Raw genomic sequence first — 19,685 nt, 5'->3', positions numbered from 1 at the left:
TACAACGCATTTCAAAATCAATTCTTCTTGACGCAAGAAACATTTCAACAATGTCATCAATTCCATTAATCGTAGGATGTTCAGTTCCACTCGAAAAATCAACAATAAATAAGTTAAATGAAAAATTTGAAAAATTTATATATCATCCAAAAGGTGAAGAAGAAGTAGAATTTAATGAAGAAGAATTGATAGAAATTGAAATTTTTTTTACAAAAGGAAGTGGATTACCTGAAAATATTAAATCATTAAATCAATTACCTAAATTAAAACATATTCAATTAGCTTCAGCAGGTAGTGATTCAATGCAAAAAACAAAACCTATTTTATCTTATATTGAAAATTTAAAAAATTCAAATTCAAATAACAATGATAAAGAAATTAGTTTAAGTACTGCTAGTGGTACACATGTTTTAAGTATACCTCCTTATGCAGTTGGAATGACTATTGCTCTTTTACATCAATGGAAAGGATTAATCATTAATGGTAGAGTAAGTCAACTAATCAATCTTCAAATTCATATAGGTTACTCATAAGCAGAAAATATGAGAGGAGGTAGGCTGATCATACTTTATATAGGACAAAAAACGTTTCTTATCTGAAGAAGAGTGTGATTTGAAAGGTGAAACATATTTTGCAAGGTCGACTTACGGTAGAACTGCTGGATTATTGGTAAGTCAATTCTCCATCACTTTTCAACATACACATATGTCCGATTCTCAATATCGGCTATCGAGCTTACTTTGCTGGATGATTGACTGACAAACGATCTCGTAGGGTTACGGAGCATTAGGTCGAGAAACTGCTAGATTATTGAAAGCGCATGGAATGAAGATCATAGCTGCTAATACATCTGGTAAAGCTACCCCTCAAGATGGTGTGAGTATGAATATATCAAGCCTTTCCAAACGCGGAAGTACGAGTTCAGTGACTGACTGTATCGTGCTTGTATAGTATGTTATACCCGGAACAGGTGACAAAGACGGTATGTCAATTTTGTCCACCATTTTATTCCTAAAACATATTCAGCTCTATTCCTAATCTCTTTCATTGTTGAATAGGATCAATACCAGAAGAATACTTTTCTACTAAAGATCCAAAATCTGTTGAAGCCTTCCTCAAACAATCGGATGTTTTGATATGTAGTTTACCTAATACACCAGCTACGAAGTATTTCCTTAATAAAGAGAAATTAGGTGAATATGACTTTATCATCTTCGTAATAATTGTATATCTCAATTACTGATGTTTTTTTTTGCCTATATCAAGCTTTATTACCTGAAGGAGCTGTTTTGGTCAACGTCGGAAGAGGAAGTTTGATACCTTCAGGTTAGTTCATACTGACATATAACATCATCATTTACGTTATCCTACCGAATTTAATTGATCGTAAATAATCGATTAAATCAGATTCGCCCATGCTGACTTTGTAATACTTTTACAGATGATTTACTTGAAATTTTAGATTCACCCAAATTCTTTGGAGCAGCAATAGACGTTACGGATCCAGAACCTTTACCTGAAAATCACCCATTATGGTCACACCCCAAGCTAATCATTACCCCTCATATATCTGGTAATTCTGAGAATGAAATGGACATAGCTGCAGATATACTTATTGCTAATGCTAAGAAAGTTCAAGATGGAGAAAATGTAATCAACAGAATCGAATTTGGTAGAGGTTATTAAGCATTCGTTATCATAGGCTATTAGTCGGAAATCGGACGGAAAACCGAATTATGAGTATCGTTAAACTTATGTAATGCATAAACACAATGACCGAGATGAAAGATGCATGATGCAGTTATGCGACATGCCTCGAGAGCTGATCGCAACCTTTTCTGTTTTCCGCACATATATCCAATTCCCGGAAATACTACCACGCTTATTCTACATCAACGACATCCCAATCTGTCACGAGATATTCATCGAGACCATCAAGCTTTTGTGAGTGTATTATGCAGATCAGCGTTGTACAAACACCAATCTGTTGCGTAAATGAACTTACCTCTTTCATCTCGTTATCATCCAGCTCGAAATCGAATATTTGGGAGTTTGACGCAATTCGCTTAGGGTTAACTGATTTAGGAATGATGATGAATCCCTGCATATAAGAATCAATTGAAGAGATCAGCAAAGTCTGTATTATTCTGAAGTATGAGGGAGCAAAAGAGGACTGACATGTTGTAAACCCCATCTCAAGAAAATTTGACCAACATCCTTTCCTTTAGCTTTAGAGACTTTTTGAATAGAAGGATGATTGAATCTCATAGCTCTTGCTAAAGGACCCCAAGCCTATTCACGGTTGCTCAGCGTTTGATCCATAACAGCGGTGTGATCGCAATTGAAATATCATTTACCTCAAGAATGATATTGTTCTGTTCACAAATTTCGACAATCTCAGGATGTCTCATGAAAGGATGTAAATCAATTTGATTAACAACTGGTAATTCAACTTTTTGATCAATCATCTCTTGAATATGCTTTATACCGAAATTCGAGACCTAGAGAAAAACATTGAATAAATTAGATCAAGGAATATTAATAAATTTGGTATCTTTGTCAGATAACTCACTCCGATAGATTTTAGCAAACCCTCCTTCTTAGCATCTACTAAAGCTCTCCAGATATTTTTCCTAATTTCAGGTCCACCGATAGGTGAGTGCATTAGATACAAATCAAATGAATCGACTTGAGCTCTTTTCAGGGATTTTCGGATATCCGCTGAAGCTTGATCGTATGTTTTGTTATGCATCAATTTTGAAGTCAAGAAGATCTCTGATCGAGGCGTGCCGGTCTCCTCTAAAGAAAGTACAATGTTAGCCAAAAAGTCAACATATTTTTGTACACGATAGCTTATGCTAAGCACACTCACTACACCATTCGTTGATTGCTCTTCCACATGGCTCTTCATTCTCGTACCTATCGATAGTCCATGCTCAGCTTACTATTAGACCTAATTCATAGAATATGAAGCTTGACCAACCACTCAGCGGTATCAACATGTTTGTATCCAGCATTCAACGCCGCTTTTGTTGAATCATAAGCTTCTTGATCGTTCATTTCGTATACCCTGAGCACAAATCAATCAGCTATGAGCCCGATAATCATTCACTGGGTTCCTCACCCAAGACCAAATTGAGGAATGGAATTTCCATCTCTCATCTATCTCAGCGAATCAGTAAAGTTAGCCGTTCTGATCGATTCGGAAGACATACCTTGAGACGACCATCTAATGTCTTTACAGGAGTAGGAGCGGGCATCTTATTACTTATATTTCGTAGACAAGGCAGGTATCGAAGAGTTCGTAAAGCTTGATATCTAAGCATAAATATGTTTGCTAAGTATAAAGTAAAAGTTGATCTAGCCTTTGCTATCTTTAAACTCTCTAAGCCAGAACATGATGGTTAAGATGGAGCCCCTTTGACAATGTGGCTTACGTAAGATATTCTGCCAGATACGAAATCAGCTCGAAGCAGACGACCAACATCCACAACCACTTTTCATTCATCTATTTATGATCATCTATACACTTTTTAGCGTAAGATACGTATAGGAAAATGCCTCAACAATTAGTTTCACCAGAAGAGGTAAGCTTTCTTGCTCTATTTGAGCTTCGGAATCAGCTTATTCATATGTAAATGCAGTTCTTGACTAAACTTGAAGGTTGTTTTTCCGACCCTTCTTCTTCCAGCTCAGTCTGGTTGACCCATAAGAGATGTAAGTTGTCATCTCGCTATATCGTGAATTTATTGACTTCGACATAGCTGACGAGGTTTTCCAGTGACGTATAATGAAGGAGATGTACAAATGGACGACGAGGAGAACGAAGATGGACCAGAATACGAAGTTTTGATAAGGTGTACACAAGGCGACAACAAATTCTCAGCTAAAGTGAGTGGGAATTTAGCGCACCATTCAGAATACTCTGCGATAATCATGATTCTTCGACATCAAGTACAGTGGCTATTACGAAGCATTTTGATTTGGGATATGGGGAAAACTTACAGGGTCAATATGCTAATAACGAACCATTCCATAGATACCAGCTTCTTCTCTTTCTACGTTTCATGCGACTTACGGTTCACTTTTAAAATCATCTTTTGCTCCTTTGATGCGTAAAAGAGATAAAAAGAAGGAAAAGCTGCGTGCGGAGAAGTTAACCAAGAAACGAAGGGAGGTTTACGTTGATCTTGAAGTTGGTCAAGCTGGAAAGCGGGGTAAAGGCAGGAGGCAAAGAGTGAGTCGATATATCTCTTCAAGCTTGATTGGAAAAGTCAGAAATCTGTGACAAGGTGATGTCAGCTCCATTGTCGGTCTAAGGGCAAGGTGGTAATGATTGAATGAATGATTCATCAAGGACTGAGTAGAAGAGGAAGAAAAGAAAGTGACCTCTGCGATGATATCAATGCTGGCGGCCGAAGGAGTGGCCCTTCAGTTGCGGTCATACTACTTTAAATCATGTGTGGGTGTTCTAGTCTGGATCTGATACATTGTAATTACATCGCAGCAACGAAAGATTAAAGCTCAGAAAAAGAAAGAAGCTGAACGAGAAAGAATAGAATCTCAGTCAAATGCCCAAAAAGCCAGTGGAGAATCATAGCCGGTCATGGACGGTGGTGACAGTGAGTAAAATTTGCTCCTTCGCAGTTGGAATGGTGAGCTGAGTGAATCTTCTGCTTCTCAGTCAGATCTCATCAATTGACATGCATAATCAGTACAACTGCCAGCAGACATTTGATAGACAAATCATCGCCATTAACTTGATTGCTGTCAGAATGATAATTGCCGCACGCTTATTGAATACTGATGCATCCATTCATTTTTTCATTTCGAACTATTCAACTGCATGACTTTTTTACTCATTTTTTATAAAAACTGACTACTATCAATTTTATCGATTAATACAATCCTCGAATGATATCCTGTTCTCCCTTTTCGCTGATCACTTTACAAACTAGCTATAAAGCTCGATAACTTTCTGGAGGTCCAAGATAACTATAACCTCTCTCTTTGATACCTCCAAAGTCTACCCAAATCCGTTCAATTACTAAACCAGTTGACATACCATAAAGTTTAATTGTATGTTGTCCAGGTGATTTCCAATTTTCATCAATTTTAACAGAAATAGTTGCATTTCTATTTTCAGAAGAAACAGCATTTTCCCAATCAGAAGGTACAGCACCTACAGCAGATCTTTTAAAAGGTTCTTCATTAATATTATCTTGAAGTAATAATAAAGGTATAGGTTTAATTAATTGAATATTTAAATCACCATCCATTTGAAATCCAAATGAAAGTTGTTTATTTACAATAAAATTATTTGTAGGTCCTAATTGAATTATAATTTCTAATTCATCATTATCATTTTCAAGACCATTAATCCAAATATCATATTCTAAAATTGGACCTTGACCAATTGTAAAATTTTTAATAGTTGAAGGTAACATTTCCATACCACTTAAAGTTCTACCATAACCTTCAATTTCTTTAAATGAATATCCTTCTTTTTCAATTAATCTTGTATAATGTGAAGCTTCAATAACTAAATAATTATCACCTTGAATATGACCTTTAAATTCTTTTGGAGGTGAAATTAATGGAATTTGAATAGGTACAGTAATTGTAACATTTGTTAAATCATTTCCTTTAATTAAAACATGACCTTCTGTTTTATAAATTTCTTTTCCTTTAATTTCTTTTGGAATTTTAACTTTATTCCAATCTACTGAGATATAAATTCTTAAATCTTCCGTACCATCCCATTTTACCTTTCCATGATTTTGACTAACTTTTAACCAATCATAATTAGTTGTAATTGTGAATTTAGTATCTCTTGGACCACCTGAACCAATATCTACCCATCTTGTTTGAGAACCATATAGATCCATAGTAAGTACAGTTGGATCAGGACATTTGAATTGTCTATCACAATTTTTACCAGTATCTCCTGGCCAAGCACCAATGAAATTTTCAACTGTTACTCTCAAATATGCTACATATCCTGGTAAAGCGTGTTCCTTAATAGGAATTCCAGGTCGAGCGGGAACATAAGGATTGACGAATTTTATAGGTGGAAGAGAATCTCGAATAGGTTCAAGAGCACCGTAATATTCGATATGTGTTTGATCCCACATACTACAGATTTATTCCGTTAGTAACGGACAGGACAAGAGCCCAGAGAGGGAGAAGGGAAAAACTGACTGGTCCCATTTTCGATTGAGTAGAGAATGGAATGTCTCTGTCAAATTAGCATCTTGATAGAAAGCTTCGATAGCTTCTTTGGCAAATGTGTTGGCAGCTGTACGAGCTTGGAAAGCATACGAATTCGATCGACCGACTGGACGTAAATTGAAATGGTCAGTAATTGCAGTCAGGAACACATGATGCGTCATGAATAATTCGAAGCTCACCGGCTTGATGAAGTCTATTAAGGTTCGCTTGACCCGCGCAAAGCATATATACCTGTTGGAAGAAAGAAGGCTTGGTGATTTTATCCAGTTTATCGTAAATCTTGCCGGCACGATGGACAAGATCGTTCCAACCAGCCAAGACTCTTTCTGCCCTACGATCGCGTTAAAGCGCTTTAGCAGAATGATTCCGAAGGAAGGTGAAATGAAAGTCAGATCGACTTACTCTTCATAGTTGTTGAAAGAGAATGTGGTTCCATTAATCAATTCAGCTTTTGCTCTTCCAGCATATAACTGCTCACGTATAGAAATCGTCAGCGATATAATACATTGGGCTTGGTTAAGTAATTTGAGTCGGCTTACAGAGTATTTGAACATGATATCTGCAGTTTCTTTAGCTACATCTTCACCAAACTCTCTTTCTGCCCACGCATGAAGGAATTTGCGAACAGAATTACGAGGCCAGGCGTCGGAATCGTATGCTAAAGCCAAGAAATGTTCTGAAGGCATCTCGAGGGGTTTAAGCGACCCAACGTTCAGGATCCAAATTGAGGTGGTATTGAATGCTCGAACATGATTCAGTTGTTCCCACACTACAAAATATCGTCAGACAAAGTCAAGTCAGACTGAGTTATCGATTATGAACAGGCTGCACTTACTTTTAGCCAGGTTGATTGTGTTTGTCCATTTGTAATCTCTTGGGAAACCAACATCTACAATCAAGTATGAGCGTGAATATCTATGCAACGAAAGTAGAAAAGTAGGCGAACTTACAATCAACATGATAATAAATACCTGCACCTGCTTTATGATCTTGCTTATCTGGCGGTAGCACAGACATGAGATTGCCATAATTGTCATCGGCAAAAAGGACGGTGACTACATGTGCAAAATCAGCTTGTGATTACACAGCCCCTTTTCACACTAAGCTTACCATCTTCCGGGACTTCGAGCTACCAATGCAATCCACCGTTAGTTAGTGTTCTAATCAAGTAGACGGATAAGAGATAAAGCTTACACCGTTGAAATAGTATCCCGAAACTTCCTTATACATACACCACATCTGATTGATCTGATCAAAGTCATCTCCGTAGACATCTTTCAAAATACCCTGTTGAGCATGCGTGATATCTAGCTTTGACATCAGCTCGCTGTCATCTTGTCTCTGTACATTGTGTTGAAATAAGATGCTTACTTTGCACTAAAGCGTTACTTGCACCACTGAGAGGTTCATCTCCATCACCTCTCATACCCATTGTGAAAAGAGTCTCCATCCCTTTGGCTCTTTCCGCACCATATCTCCAAAATTCTTCCATGACTTCTTTATTCTCTACATAATCCCATTTACCTACACCGTAAGAATCCCATTCAGGCTTGTTTCTCGACATGGGTTCGTGATGAGATGTTCCCATGACTACACCCATTTTGTTGGCTAATACTTGATTAGGTCCAGGAGTAGGGGTTTTAGGTAAACCGTTAGAGGTGTCTAATCCATCCACATCGAACATACTTGCCCACACTGCCAACCACACAAATCAGCACCCTTACACAGACTTTCCTAAACAAAGATTAGAATAGATTCGAATGAGATGACCTACTAGCAGGCCAATGATAATTGGCTTTTAACCTCAATAACATTTCGAACCATTTCTCATACATCTCAACCTGAAAAGCGGGTTCCCAAGGTTTTCTATGCCAATGTTGTTGTGCCCAACCCCACATTGCAGGATGTTCATCATTGATGAATAATCCCCTATATTTGACGGTTGGTTCACCATGACTTAACTTTTTATTCTTATTATAGCCAATTATGTCTTTATGTTTGATCGGAGTATCCGTCCAAAAATACCAAGGTGAAACTCCCATTTGTTCAGAAAGGGTATAAAGAGCAAAAACTGTTCCTCTCTATATTCATACGAAAAAATCAATATCATCTTAGGCAAGTAGTTAAGATATCACTTACTCGATCGGATCCAGTAATCACTAATCCCTCTTTCAAACCTTTCACAGGTTGTTCTTCCCATCCAATTTCGTATGATTCCCATTTCCCATGCAATTCTCCTCTATCGATACTCTTAATATTGCTAATCAGTTGACTAGATATACTTCCTACAATCAAGGCTCGATCAATACCGTGCGGTAAAGTATCGTTATATAATCTTGGATGTTGTCCAGTAACTTTATAAACATCATGAGCAAAAGTTTGAGCTGCAACGTGAATAGCTTGATCATCTTTTGAATCTAATAATATCGGGGTAGCATGTTTATGAGGTTTTGAAGCTACTACGAAATTATGGTCGTCTTTCTGTCGTTCGAGTACTCCCGCATCATTAAACTCGAAAATCACTTGATGAGTATCTTCGAGGGACAGATGTGACTGTTGTTGTAAATCAATAATTGATGGAAAGGTGATTACTCGTTCTTCACCTAAAGCTAAGACTTTCCCCAAAAGGGATAAGCCTGCCGCTAGTAGAACAGTATTAATACCTAGAATCATCTTATGCAGCCAGATACAGATACCTGCTGAAAGATGGTATTCAGATGGAACATCTCAAGGACGCGATGATCAGATGTATATATATACGAGATGAACGAATTATTTCGGTTTTCGGTGTAATACGGTTGATCGGTGCCGGATAAGCCGGATCAAATACCCTTTTTTTCCACTTGTAGTTCTCGGTCGAAAGCGAAAACAAAGGTAAGTCACGAGGAATGACGATGATGGCAAGGCGACACATGTTACAGAGATCACATCCTCAGCTGGTAAGTGGTGAGTGCGGTATGCTTTAGATCTGCTCGTCTGGAGGGAGATCCGGACCCCGTTCTTCCCTCGCGGTGAAGTAAATGATGGGAGCTGGTCTCAAAAGGACTTCTTCGGACCGTACCGAAGTGGAGGAGATTGCTTGACTCACGTCATTTTTTGAAACATGGGCTATCTGAACAGCAGAGCTGTAATTGACGATCAGGATGACGAAAATGGTCAAATGTGGGACATCAACCCTCTTGGTCATATCTTGATCGTATTTAGATGGATTTCCAACAAATCGTACCATAGAGAGCTACGTCGTTTCACCTCGGTGATAGCCGCGAAAATAGCTAGCGGTCTGGGAAGCGAGCGTTCCTCCTTATTTCGGTATCAATGCTTTTTATGTCTATTTTTGGAAATGTTTGAATGCATAGCCTCCGTTATCTAGGGTCAAACTCAATCGTTTCAGCTTTCGCTACCGATCACATAGGTTTAAATAGTATGAAGCTATGTATGGATAGGTTGAGTAGGGTATAAATAGTCTTACAAAGAGACTTATTATCTTTGAACTATCTTCCTTTCATCGACAAAACAAGAGTAGTAACAAATCAATCATATAGCAACTTCTGTTTCGAACACGAACAGGATAAAACAACAGAAAATAGATTTCAACAGTACAACACAATGGCTCTAATCTTAGTAGGTGCAGGTGTAAGAGCAGGTGTAAAAGCGTATAAAGCGTATGATAAGAAACAAAAAGAAAAGAAGGAAGGACGAAACATTGAAGACAATGCCTCATACGAGACATCGAACATTCAGAATATGGAACGATTACAAGTAAGTCTAAGATTGTTTGGAACAATGATTAGGATGATGCTAATGATGGTAATCTTGATTACAGTTGAATGAACCTTCTTACCCATCTCAATCTGATCGAATGCCCTCTTACCAATCCGAATCTCAGATGATTCCACAAGGATACATGGATGAAAAGAAATCAAGAGAATATGAAGGTCATCAGAAACCAGAAAATGTGAGCGGCCACTCGACTTATATTTTACCTCGAATTTCAGGCTAACCATCATACTTAGCCATTCGATGCTCCTCCATCTTATGATAAAGCTATCGAACCCAATCAAGCATCTATATCAAGGGGTGCGATGGCTGCTCCTGCACAAGAAAGATATACTGGTGGATTCGGTCCATCAGGATATACTCCTAATTCCCAAAACCAAATAAGCAGAACACGATCGAATTCCAGCTCATCATCATCATCTTCTTCCTCGTCTGATTCTTCAAAGGAGCTTAGAGTGAGTTGTGTCCCCAAAGTTCATGATCGGCAATATCCAATATACTTGTCAACCAATCTACCTATTATTGTTCGACGGCTGACTTTCAATCATGATTTACAGAATCGTAATCCTGGTTTAAGTCGATCAGAATTAAAAGCTCTGAAAAGACAATACAAATACGATAGAAAGTTAGCTCGTCGTCAAGCTAAATCTGATCGACGAGCGGCTAAAGCTCAATATCGTGCAGAGAGGGACATGATGAAGCATGGAGGTGTCGGTTCAGGTCAATACGGTAGGACACCAATGGGCATGGGCATGGAATTGGGCAGAGGTCGAGGTCAGCTTGGAAATCGAGGTGGAAGAGGTTTTGGTGGTGGGCTCCTTGGTAGAGGTGTTTTATAGAGGAAATGTAGCCAGACCTGTCGGCCTTTGGAAAACTTGCTTGATTATACCCGTTGTAGCCGCATACTCACTTGATAGATAAACTCATTGTACCTATAGAATACTTGTACCGGATAATTTAATGGGACAAATGTGTATATACATGCTATGCCAATGTATATTATAGATTTGAGAATTATAGACTTTCGTGAATCATCTTGAGTCATTTCTCAGTTTTTCTATACGAGCTGTGTTATGATGCTGAACATTCTCGGCTCGCCTTTTATGACATATCTAATCTCCTGACTTGCTCGGATTATTCTCAGTAGTATCCCGTTTCTTCCTCGATCCGAAATTACTATAGTGAAAAAAAAAATTCATCCAAGTACAGCTAACATGTCTTCAACTTTCCTAAATTTCTCTCTCTCTTTTCCTTTACCCATTTTTTTCGCTCTGTCTCTTTCAGCTTGATCAATTCTTTCCCATGCGCTTAAATCCACAACGATCCCACCATTCTTTTGTGATTTGATAATAACTTCAGGTATACCATCTTCTGGTGTTGTATTCAAAGGACCTGCAGAATCACCAAGGGAAGTTGATGAATAATGATCATCCATTAATGAATCCGCAAGAGAATATGAATCGTGCATTGTTGAAGCTATAACTCCTACAGGTCCTCTTGCTGCCCATCCTGCAGCATATATACCAGGTATCTATACGAGTATGATATGTTAATATTGATATTGCCAATAATCGATTTGATACATTCATTTTGAATGGAAAGGAGTGAATGCTTACTACTGATCCTTCTTCGTCAACTACACGTCCATTTACATTCTTTACTCTACCTCTCTTTTCATCAAATGGTAATTTCCATCCACCTTGTTCACCTGTCAAAGGTTCTGATCTATATCCGACACTTTCAATGATCATATCTGCTCTATATTTTAGTGTTTCTCCCGTAGGACTAGCCATAACTGAATTACCAGAAGGCAAAGCAGAAGATTGAGAATTTGGGGGTGTAGGAGATGATAACGATGATGGTGATGATAAAAGTTGATTTAAATTCCATTCTATTTCTCCAACGTTACTACTATTTTCAGAGGAAGGTAAAAAAGCTTTAGGCGATTTTAAAAAATCTAATTCAAATAATTTTTTACCACTATCATTTTTAATTGATTTCTCCATTAAACCTAATAATCTTTTTTTCATTCTTTCATTCCCTATTAGAGCCTTTGCTTCTTCCATTAATTCATTTTTAATACCTTTATATTCTAATTCAGGTATTGATAACATTTCTCTAAATTCTTTTGTTGTGAATGAAATTTGACCAGGTCCTCTTCTACCTATTACTTTAACTCTTTTTACATTACTTTCTGAAAGAATCTGTAATACTTCTTCAGATAAATCCGTTTTTGATAATTGATCAATTGGTTTCAAAAGTATTCTAGCAACATCTAAAGCTACATTTCCTTGTCCAACAATACTTACTTCTTCTATTCCTTTTAAATTTATTGGTAATTCAGAAAATGCTGGATGAGAATTATACCAACTTACTAAACCTAATGCTGGAATAACATTATTAAGTGGGTTAGGAGATGATGAAGAACCAGGAACACTCGATAATGGATTAGATAAAGATGCTCCATAAGTTAGGATTAAGGTAGAATAATACGGTAATATGTCGTCGAATGATATTCGAACAGAATGAGGATAAGTGTATGGTGATAATGCGGAAGAAGGTGTTGATATTGTTTCAGAAGAAGATGGTTGAGAAGAAATTAAAACGTTTCCGAAAAACTTGAATCGAGGATCAGAAGACAATTCGTCGAATTTGTGTTGACAATTCTGTCATTCAATGTCAGCAATGCAGAAATATGTGAAAATATCTTCCTCCATTCATGCTGAAAGGTGCAATGAATGCTCACCTTGACTTCTGGATGATCCGGTGCAACTCCATACCTGACTAACCCATAAGGTGTCGGTAATCTTTCGTACATATGCACTTGGACATTCTGCCCATTCGGTGAGTCAGAAGGTATAGAATTCAATATTCTAGAAGCTGTATAGAATCCTGATGGACCAGAACCTATGATAGCTATTTTCAGAGGACGCGGTAGTGTTGTTCTAGCTGAATATTGACGAACATCGCTAATTATTGTTATTCGGGCTTTTGTCAGACTGCTAGTTGGACGCAGCAACGATGGAAGCTGTCGGAAACGAGCTGGACGAGGGAGCATGATTAATCCTCAGACTTCCCTCTGCGCCTGGTACAGTATCGAAGATAGAGAGCAGAATTTAAGTGAATATCGAAGCGGAAGTCGAGCGATGAAACAATAATCTCGAGTCAACAATGACATTCGTTTCTTTTAAAGCGAATGACCTCCACTCGGGCTTATTCGGTGCTCAACGCCTATTCGGTCACTCCTCTCTCCAAGTTTGAGCTGATAAATTTGATCATATCGATTGTCCTCTCAGTCAGAAATCAGAGGTGCTGACGGCATGCGTTTTATAGCAAAACTTCCATCTGCAGAAAGCGAGTCTGATCGATCACCAATTGTCGTTCACATCTTTGCATAATGACAATTGACAAGTTTCATATACAAATTTTTCATTTTTGGCAACCCCTACATATCGCATTACTCTTTTTATGAAGAGATCACTTTCCATCTAAGCGGGAGGGACTTGACCACCTTTGACAGCGGCAGAAGAGAATTCGTGCCATCTAGGATTGAATTGAACGTCTAAATTATCAAAAGCATTCTGATTAGCTGGGCATCCAAACAAGGAGATCTCGGATAGGCTTACCCAAAGGTCGTCCACCATACATATAACCAGTGAATTTCTCGCCAGCAGTTTGAGCTTCGGCAGTTTCAGTGAATTGAACGATACCTTCACCCTTTGATCGACCAGCTTCGAAGAGGACTTCAGCGATTACGACGTTTCCTACGGTCTCGAAGAGTTCAACTAAATCTTCGTTGGCGGTTGACCATGGGAGCTATATGGAACAAGACTCATAAGCCATGTGTCACAGGCCAAGATCGAAGTTGAAGGGCCAAGACTCACATTTCGTACTAAGATCTGTTGATTGGGTTCAGCAGGTTGACGTTGCAAACCGCTTCCACCTGCACCATCAACGGCCATACCGTCTCCACCTTCGGGACCATTGTAATCCGCGTAGATGTTATCGTTGAAAGATCGTCCGCCAGCAGCAGCGGCGCCCCCGTAAGCAGGGTTAAATCCCATTCCTCGACCAAGACCTGCTCCTGGGAAAGCACCTCCTCGACCGGCAAATCCACCTCTAGCGAAACCGAAGCCTCGAGGTGCGAAACCACCTCTGAAACCACCTCTTCCCCGTGCTGCAAGTCCACCATTGGCGAATTTGTCCTATCAAACCAAGGTGACAGTCAGTAGTCTGATGTTATAAGGCGGAAAGCATCGACCTACAGGTTTACATTCAAGGATGTTTCCGAACCAGTCGAAGCCGTTGAACATCTCGATAGCAGCTCTAGCATCTTCAGGGTTGACAAATACCACAGTACCGTTTCCTCGAGGGTTTCCGTCAGGGTGAACACCGACATCGGCTCTGATCACTTCACCAGCTTGTCGCATGAGATCTTTGAGATCTTGCCATGAAGCTTGGAGGGGAAGCTGGGAGCTTGCTTGTTAGCTATATCGGACTGCAATTAATGTCCGAACAACTCACGTTTCCGACAAAGACGTTTCTGTTGGTTGGGTTGACAGGGTAAACGGGAGCAGCGGCACCCAAGAAGCTTCGGGCTTCACCGGTAGCCACTCCGATTTTTCCTGGTATAGAAGGTGCACCAAACCGAGCGGTCTCTTCTCGATCCTGTCCGGCGACAATCAGCACGATTACATGCGAACATTTCCAGCAGAATTTAACCCACTTCTCGGATGAAGACGTTTCTACTTAGCAAATACTTATCGGAGAGTTCAGCCTTGGCTCGTTGAGCATCCTCTTGGCTGGTGAATTCAACGATACTAGAGCAAGGGTCTGATTAGTCTAGAGAAACTTCTGATAAAACGTCGGAAAGTCACTCACCCGCAACCTTTCGATTGACCAGCGGGAGTAGTGAGTACTTCAGAGAAAACGACAGTTCCACCAGCTGATTTGTAAGTAGATGGATAATCAGCATGAGCAATGCCGATCATACTATGCAGATTAACGCTCACCAGAAGACATGAAGTTGGACAAGTCCTTGTAAGTGACATCGTAAGCCAAATTACCGACGTAAAGTCTGTTTTCTCTTCTCGATACTTTAGCGTGAGCTTCAGCTTCTTCTTGAGGGGCATTCATAGGTCCTCCAACGGATTGTTCTCCATTGGGCCCAGGGCCTGAGGTGGGTCTTTGTGAAGCGTGTCCGGCGAATCCACCTCTACCGTAACCACCACCTAGACCTCTACCACCTCTGAAACCACCTCTGAATCCTCCGGAAGGAGGGTATCGTTCAGATCGATAATCTCTGGAGTCTCGATGAGAAGAGGATCGATAATCCCTATCTCGGTCCTGTTTGTGATCCCTATCTCGTGAGCGAGATCTCGAGTGGTGTCTATGAGAGTGTCTTCGAGGTGATCTGGTACGAGAACGAGATCTAGAACGGGAGTATGAACGTCTTCGATGCTACATAATCCCCAAAAATTTATCGAAAATGTCAGCAAGAATCCAAAGTGAACAGAAAAATTATACATCATCAACACATCAATCGCACCTCGACATTTCCGTGCACCACAATTACACTCTCTCGCTCCGATACCAAGATCAACCTCGTCATTCACTCAACAAGCTCACTTTGTCGTCTTTGTCACCCGCACCACTCGCATTCGCCTTTTCCATTTTCACCTCAGCACACGCACCTCGCTCACCACGTCTCGCATTGCCCAAAATGATCGATAGATGGTAAAGGAAGTCGACTCACAATTCTATGTCCTCGATCATCATCTCTTGAGCTTCTATGTCTGTCTCTACTTCGAGATCTATCCCTATCGTCTCTTCTAGATCCGTCTACTTTTCCCATCAATTCAAAGTTCCATTAGCTCTTCTATCCTTCATCCTGCTTTTCTCTCATCATCCATACCAGAACAAAACTAGACCATCATTATCGATGAAAGATGATGAAGGTTGAAGGAAATTTGAGGATCGAAATTGAAAGAAGGTTTGAAGTGATTAATGTCCACTCCATTCCTCCCCCTCTGCCAAACAATCATAACGACAAATCGTCAAAGTTCGATAAAGATTGAGAAGTCAGACGTTTTGTGTGAATCAAATACGACTAAATTCCACCCTCTACGCCTTTGCTCCGACCTATCCAATCCAAACAACCAAGAAGAAAAGTCTAAAACTATGACCCACATCTATCACCATTTCCATTTTCAGGAATGATAGCTTCATCGACTCGCATTTCTCGGTCGTCTTCCATTTTGATTGATATCCTCCAATTCTCTTCTGCTTATGTGCTTCGAGCGATAGAGAAGGCAATTGTTTGTTTAGCTAATTTGCTAGAATAGATTAGCTTGATGAAGATGAGGTGTTATTGATCGTATAGAAAGAGGAGTACCTGGTGGATCACGCCAGCGCAATGAGACGGTGAAGTGGCAAAGTGGCGAACCTGTCATATCGCCGGGCATGTGGCGCAGATTCACAGTATCGCTATGGTCCAGTATGGCAACTTGTTTAGGATCCATAGGTCTTCGTATATGTATGCATGTTGACAATTAGTCTCCTTTGAACGTAATGAATCCAAGAACGTAAGTCACGAAATGGCGTATCGGACTTTCGAATTTGCATGGCATACACTATCCAGACAGAACGGAGCGATACTTTTGGTCAAAGTACACGTTCAGATTTGTTAGTGACGATTTACATTAGCACATAGCTCCCTTGTGTGACGCAGAGTGTTTTGATCTAGAAAATGCGGTGATCCAAAGCATTCTGTCTACATAGCATTGACCTCGAAGGAGACATAGGGAATCAGAGAGCGGTTGAAAGGATTGACGTCTTCTTGTTCGAACGGAGTCAAGCAGGTTACATCCATTATGCCATTGACTTGACAGAACTCAAGATATCAAGAGCGCACCCTATCAAGTGGGTATATATATACCGGACAAACAGGAGTTCATATTGGATTAACAAATCAAACTATTTCATACTTTCCTCAGTCGTATCAAACATAAATCGTTACAAACATTTTCCAATAATGGCTGAATCTGACACTAATGATCAGAGCGGTTCCAAATCCCTTCAGTCTATCAAACTAAGTGATATTTTGTCCGGTACTCAATCGACCACTAACCAGACATTGAAGTGTGATGACCCGTAAGCTCCAACTTGTCTCTGTTTTCTACTTTTGGATGGTTGATACATATCGCATAAATGATCTACTTATTCCAATGTGTTTCCGTCCTTCTTGCTCAAACACAGTGAAACGTTCGAAAGAGCTTGGTCAATTCATATCTCCAACATGACTGGTGGAAGCAGTAAACACAACCCCATCAGAAAGATTACTGTATGATAATGTGATTACCGAGTTTCAACATTGCAAGACGCAACGACAGCGAGATAAGTAAGCCAATTCATATTTATATTCCAAGTAGTATTGGAAATGCTTATACCCTAAATCAGGATGATCAGTAATTACAACAATGCAAGGGAGAGCTTTTTCAGTACCCCCAATAACTCTGCTTCTCAAGCAGAGGCTAAATACCCAGGTGCTAAATACCCAGGTTCGTCCACTCAGTCTCATCCTCAAGGTTATAATGCAGTCCATCCTGAAGGAGTCGATGAACATGGGCCTACAAAGGGGCGTAAAGGTCACCACGATAAATCAGCTCAGAGGTCTCATGGAATCTGGCTAAAGGCTTATACGTCAAAGAAATGATCAGGATATACGTCATCTCACGGCCTCTTTGTTTCCTCGGATCGAGTTCAATGCATTACGATACTTCATACTTGATGCAGTCTGATTTATGCATGTTGGAATTGTCTGGGAAATACTACATTGTTTCCCTGGTCTCTTTGCCTATTTATGGAAGAACAATGTACTTTTGTAAGTTTTCTGGGATGTGGGAGTCAAGTCCCTTTGATTCGAGCCATACTCGAGAGAAGAGTCGCGCTTGGTATCTATGAGAGAAGGACAGGAAATTAGCCTTCTGCTCTGGAGATTCATAATGTGGAGCCTTTCATCTCGAGCCTCGGTCATCCGCTTAAATCGGAGCAGGCGTGAAGCAGACTGCGTATTTGTCTTTTTGCTCAAAATTATGTCTCTTTCCTTCTCGTCAGTCCCTCATCCCATCCAGCTATTTCCGGCATATGTGCCCTCCAGTGTGCTCTCCCATCGTGATCGTCCCCATTTTATCCCTCGTCCAACCGCTAACCAGGTTCATGGGTACATTGAAAGGGCTGACTCACCGATAAGCACCATCACACAAAACAGTGACAACCGTACTGCCCTTTCCTTTCTTCTTTGCTAATTCAGCTGCAGCCCAAACGTTCAATGCACTAGAGGCACCAACATAAAGACCTTCTTCATGTAATAATCGGTATACCATATTTATTGATGCTGAATCGGGGACGTGTATAGCTCCGGAAAGAAGCTCAAGATCGGGTTTGAGGTTTGATGTTACTCGACCTTGTCCGATACCTGAAAATGATATCATTAGTCTCGAGGAGACGTCCAACAAGTAACAAGGAGGTGGACTCACCCTCTGTGATCGATCCATTTCCAACTCTCTCAATCTTCCCATTCTCCACCAAATTGTAAAGTACACTTCCAGGAGGGTCCGCTAACCAAGCCTCAACTTTTCCATTTGACTTTTCGGTCAGATATCTTGCTACACCAGCTAAAGTTCCTCCTGTACCAGTCGCACAAATGAAAGCATCTAATTTGCCTCCATTTGTTTGTTCCCAAATTTCAGGTCCAGTGGTGAGGATATGAGCATTTCGATTGGCAGTGTTGTCAAATTGATTAGTCCATACAGCATTATCTAATGATTCGGCATATCGTTTTGCTTGGTGATTATAGTTTTGAGGATTATCAAAAGCGACGGCTGTTCGTATTACAATCATAAGTATTGGCTTCGCACAATGATTTGGATGAGCGGGAAAGAGAATGACTCACCAGGAACAGGTCGAACATCCGCACCTAACATCCTCAACAAATCAATCTTCTCCTGACTTTGAGTATCAGGCATGTAGATGACACATTGGTATCCCTTTGATCTACAGACGTGCGCTAATCCAATACCTGTATTTCCCGCTGTACCTTCTACAACAGTTCCACCAGGTCTGATTAATCCCTTTTCCTCAGCATCTTTAACAAGGTAAAGTGCTGCTCTATCTTTGATAGATCCTCCTGGAGACATAAATTCAGCCTTGGCAAGGATGTTCGAACCTGTCTCTTCCGAAAGTCGGTTCAATCGGATCTACCGTCAACCATGCTTGTATCAGCTCCACATCAGTCTTCGTGGGCGATATTGAATTGTAAAGCGCAGAAAAAAGGTAACCCACCAAAGGAGTATTTCCTACTGCACCTACGAAACCTTCAACTTCTCTTCCATAGCCTGTAACCGAAGTGGCGTATTTTCGAGCAAGGGGTCGAGCAACAGCAGTAGCTCGTAGCATTCGAGCGGAGAGAGCGACTACCATTCTAACGTTGCCTATGCGCTATAGTCGATACCCGAGATCAAAATGAGAGAGAAATAATGAAGTTGAAGATGAATAGGTCCAGAATGAATATACACAAGCTTATTAATCCAGGCTGACAAGGTGGTCGCTTCGGCAATAGGATGATGATGATAGTTTCATTTTAATATCTATTTTTTAGGAATTATTATTAGCTAGTG

The 19,685-nt window shown here is 40.0% G+C and overlaps 9 protein-coding genes across 9 annotated transcripts; 4 read left to right on the top strand and 5 right to left on the bottom strand.

Annotated features, from left to right (window-relative positions):
- Positions 1-50: 50 nt before the first annotated feature.
- Positions 51-1,686, top strand: I206_107804 (uncharacterized protein; the record flags this gene model as incomplete). Its single annotated transcript, XM_019157848.1, has 7 exons — positions 51-488; positions 577-669; positions 775-876; positions 952-982; positions 1,059-1,193; positions 1,267-1,326; positions 1,442-1,686. 7 exons carry the CDS (start codon positions 51-53, stop codon positions 1,684-1,686), a joined length of 1,104 nt encoding a protein of 367 aa, XP_019009488.1.
- Positions 1,687-1,882: 196 nt separating this feature from the next.
- I206_107803 (uncharacterized protein) lies at positions 1,883-3,260 on the bottom strand (the record flags this gene model as incomplete). The annotated part of the gene is made up of 9 exons (XM_019157847.1): positions 1,883-1,939; positions 2,006-2,101; positions 2,179-2,292; positions 2,358-2,501; positions 2,573-2,799; positions 2,873-2,919; positions 2,984-3,070; positions 3,125-3,162; positions 3,216-3,260. The coding sequence occupies 9 exons, from the start codon at positions 3,258-3,260 to the stop codon at positions 1,883-1,885; spliced, it is 855 nt and encodes a 284-aa protein (XP_019009487.1).
- A 297-nt stretch (positions 3,261-3,557) lies between these two features.
- Positions 3,558-4,600, top strand: I206_107802 (uncharacterized protein; the record flags this gene model as incomplete). Its single annotated transcript, XM_019157846.1, has 5 exons — positions 3,558-3,587; positions 3,645-3,717; positions 3,782-3,891; positions 4,040-4,237; positions 4,508-4,600. 5 exons carry the CDS (start codon positions 3,558-3,560, stop codon positions 4,598-4,600), a joined length of 504 nt encoding a protein of 167 aa, XP_019009486.1.
- A 358-nt stretch (positions 4,601-4,958) lies between these two features.
- I206_107801 (uncharacterized protein) lies at positions 4,959-8,904 on the bottom strand (the record flags this gene model as incomplete). Its single annotated transcript, XM_019157845.1, has 12 exons — positions 4,959-6,135; positions 6,202-6,337; positions 6,411-6,562; positions 6,634-6,701; positions 6,771-7,000; positions 7,067-7,120; positions 7,182-7,286; positions 7,342-7,360; positions 7,426-7,538; positions 7,603-7,926; positions 8,006-8,312; positions 8,371-8,904. The coding sequence occupies 12 exons, from the start codon at positions 8,902-8,904 to the stop codon at positions 4,959-4,961; spliced, it is 3,219 nt and encodes a 1,072-aa protein (XP_019009485.1).
- Positions 8,905-9,837: 933 nt separating this feature from the next.
- I206_107800 (uncharacterized protein) lies at positions 9,838-10,847 on the top strand (the record flags this gene model as incomplete). The annotated part of the gene is made up of 4 exons (XM_019157844.1): positions 9,838-9,990; positions 10,055-10,186; positions 10,245-10,463; positions 10,566-10,847. 4 exons carry the CDS (start codon positions 9,838-9,840, stop codon positions 10,845-10,847), a joined length of 786 nt encoding a protein of 261 aa, XP_019009484.1.
- A 356-nt stretch (positions 10,848-11,203) lies between these two features.
- I206_107799 (uncharacterized protein) lies at positions 11,204-13,066 on the bottom strand (the record flags this gene model as incomplete). Its single annotated transcript, XM_019157843.1, has 3 exons — positions 11,204-11,539; positions 11,625-12,674; positions 12,755-13,066. The coding sequence occupies 3 exons, from the start codon at positions 13,064-13,066 to the stop codon at positions 11,204-11,206; spliced, it is 1,698 nt and encodes a 565-aa protein (XP_019009483.1).
- Positions 13,067-13,496: 430 nt separating this feature from the next.
- Positions 13,497-16,264, bottom strand: I206_107798 (uncharacterized protein; the record flags this gene model as incomplete). The annotated part of the gene is made up of 10 exons (XM_070203597.1): positions 13,497-13,570; positions 13,635-13,824; positions 13,893-14,213; positions 14,274-14,477; positions 14,533-14,676; positions 14,735-14,828; positions 14,890-14,953; positions 15,021-15,468; positions 15,764-15,849; positions 16,198-16,264. The coding sequence occupies 10 exons, from the start codon at positions 16,262-16,264 to the stop codon at positions 13,497-13,499; spliced, it is 1,692 nt and encodes a 563-aa protein (XP_070059698.1).
- A 777-nt stretch (positions 16,265-17,041) lies between these two features.
- On the top strand, positions 17,042-17,722 carry I206_107797 (uncharacterized protein; the record flags this gene model as incomplete). The annotated part of the gene is made up of 2 exons (XM_019157841.1): positions 17,042-17,160; positions 17,467-17,722. The coding sequence occupies 2 exons, from the start codon at positions 17,042-17,044 to the stop codon at positions 17,720-17,722; spliced, it is 375 nt and encodes a 124-aa protein (XP_019009481.1).
- Positions 17,723-17,867: 145 nt separating this feature from the next.
- I206_107796 (cysteine synthase) lies at positions 17,868-19,488 on the bottom strand (the record flags this gene model as incomplete). Its single annotated transcript, XM_019157840.2, has 5 exons — positions 17,868-17,964; positions 18,253-18,484; positions 18,546-18,890; positions 18,962-19,265; positions 19,351-19,488. 5 exons carry the CDS (start codon positions 19,486-19,488, stop codon positions 17,868-17,870), a joined length of 1,116 nt encoding a protein of 371 aa, XP_019009480.2.
- Between the last annotated feature and the right edge of the window lie 197 nt (positions 19,489-19,685).

This window comes from Kwoniella pini, chromosome 11 (assembly GCF_000512605.2).
Source record: "Kwoniella pini CBS 10737 chromosome 11, complete sequence".
In the NCBI taxonomy this organism is placed as follows: Eukaryota; Fungi; Basidiomycota; class Tremellomycetes; order Tremellales; family Cryptococcaceae; genus Kwoniella; species Kwoniella pini.
Note: the sequence above shows the minus strand (reverse complement) of the source record. Positions and strands in the feature narration are given on the sequence as shown.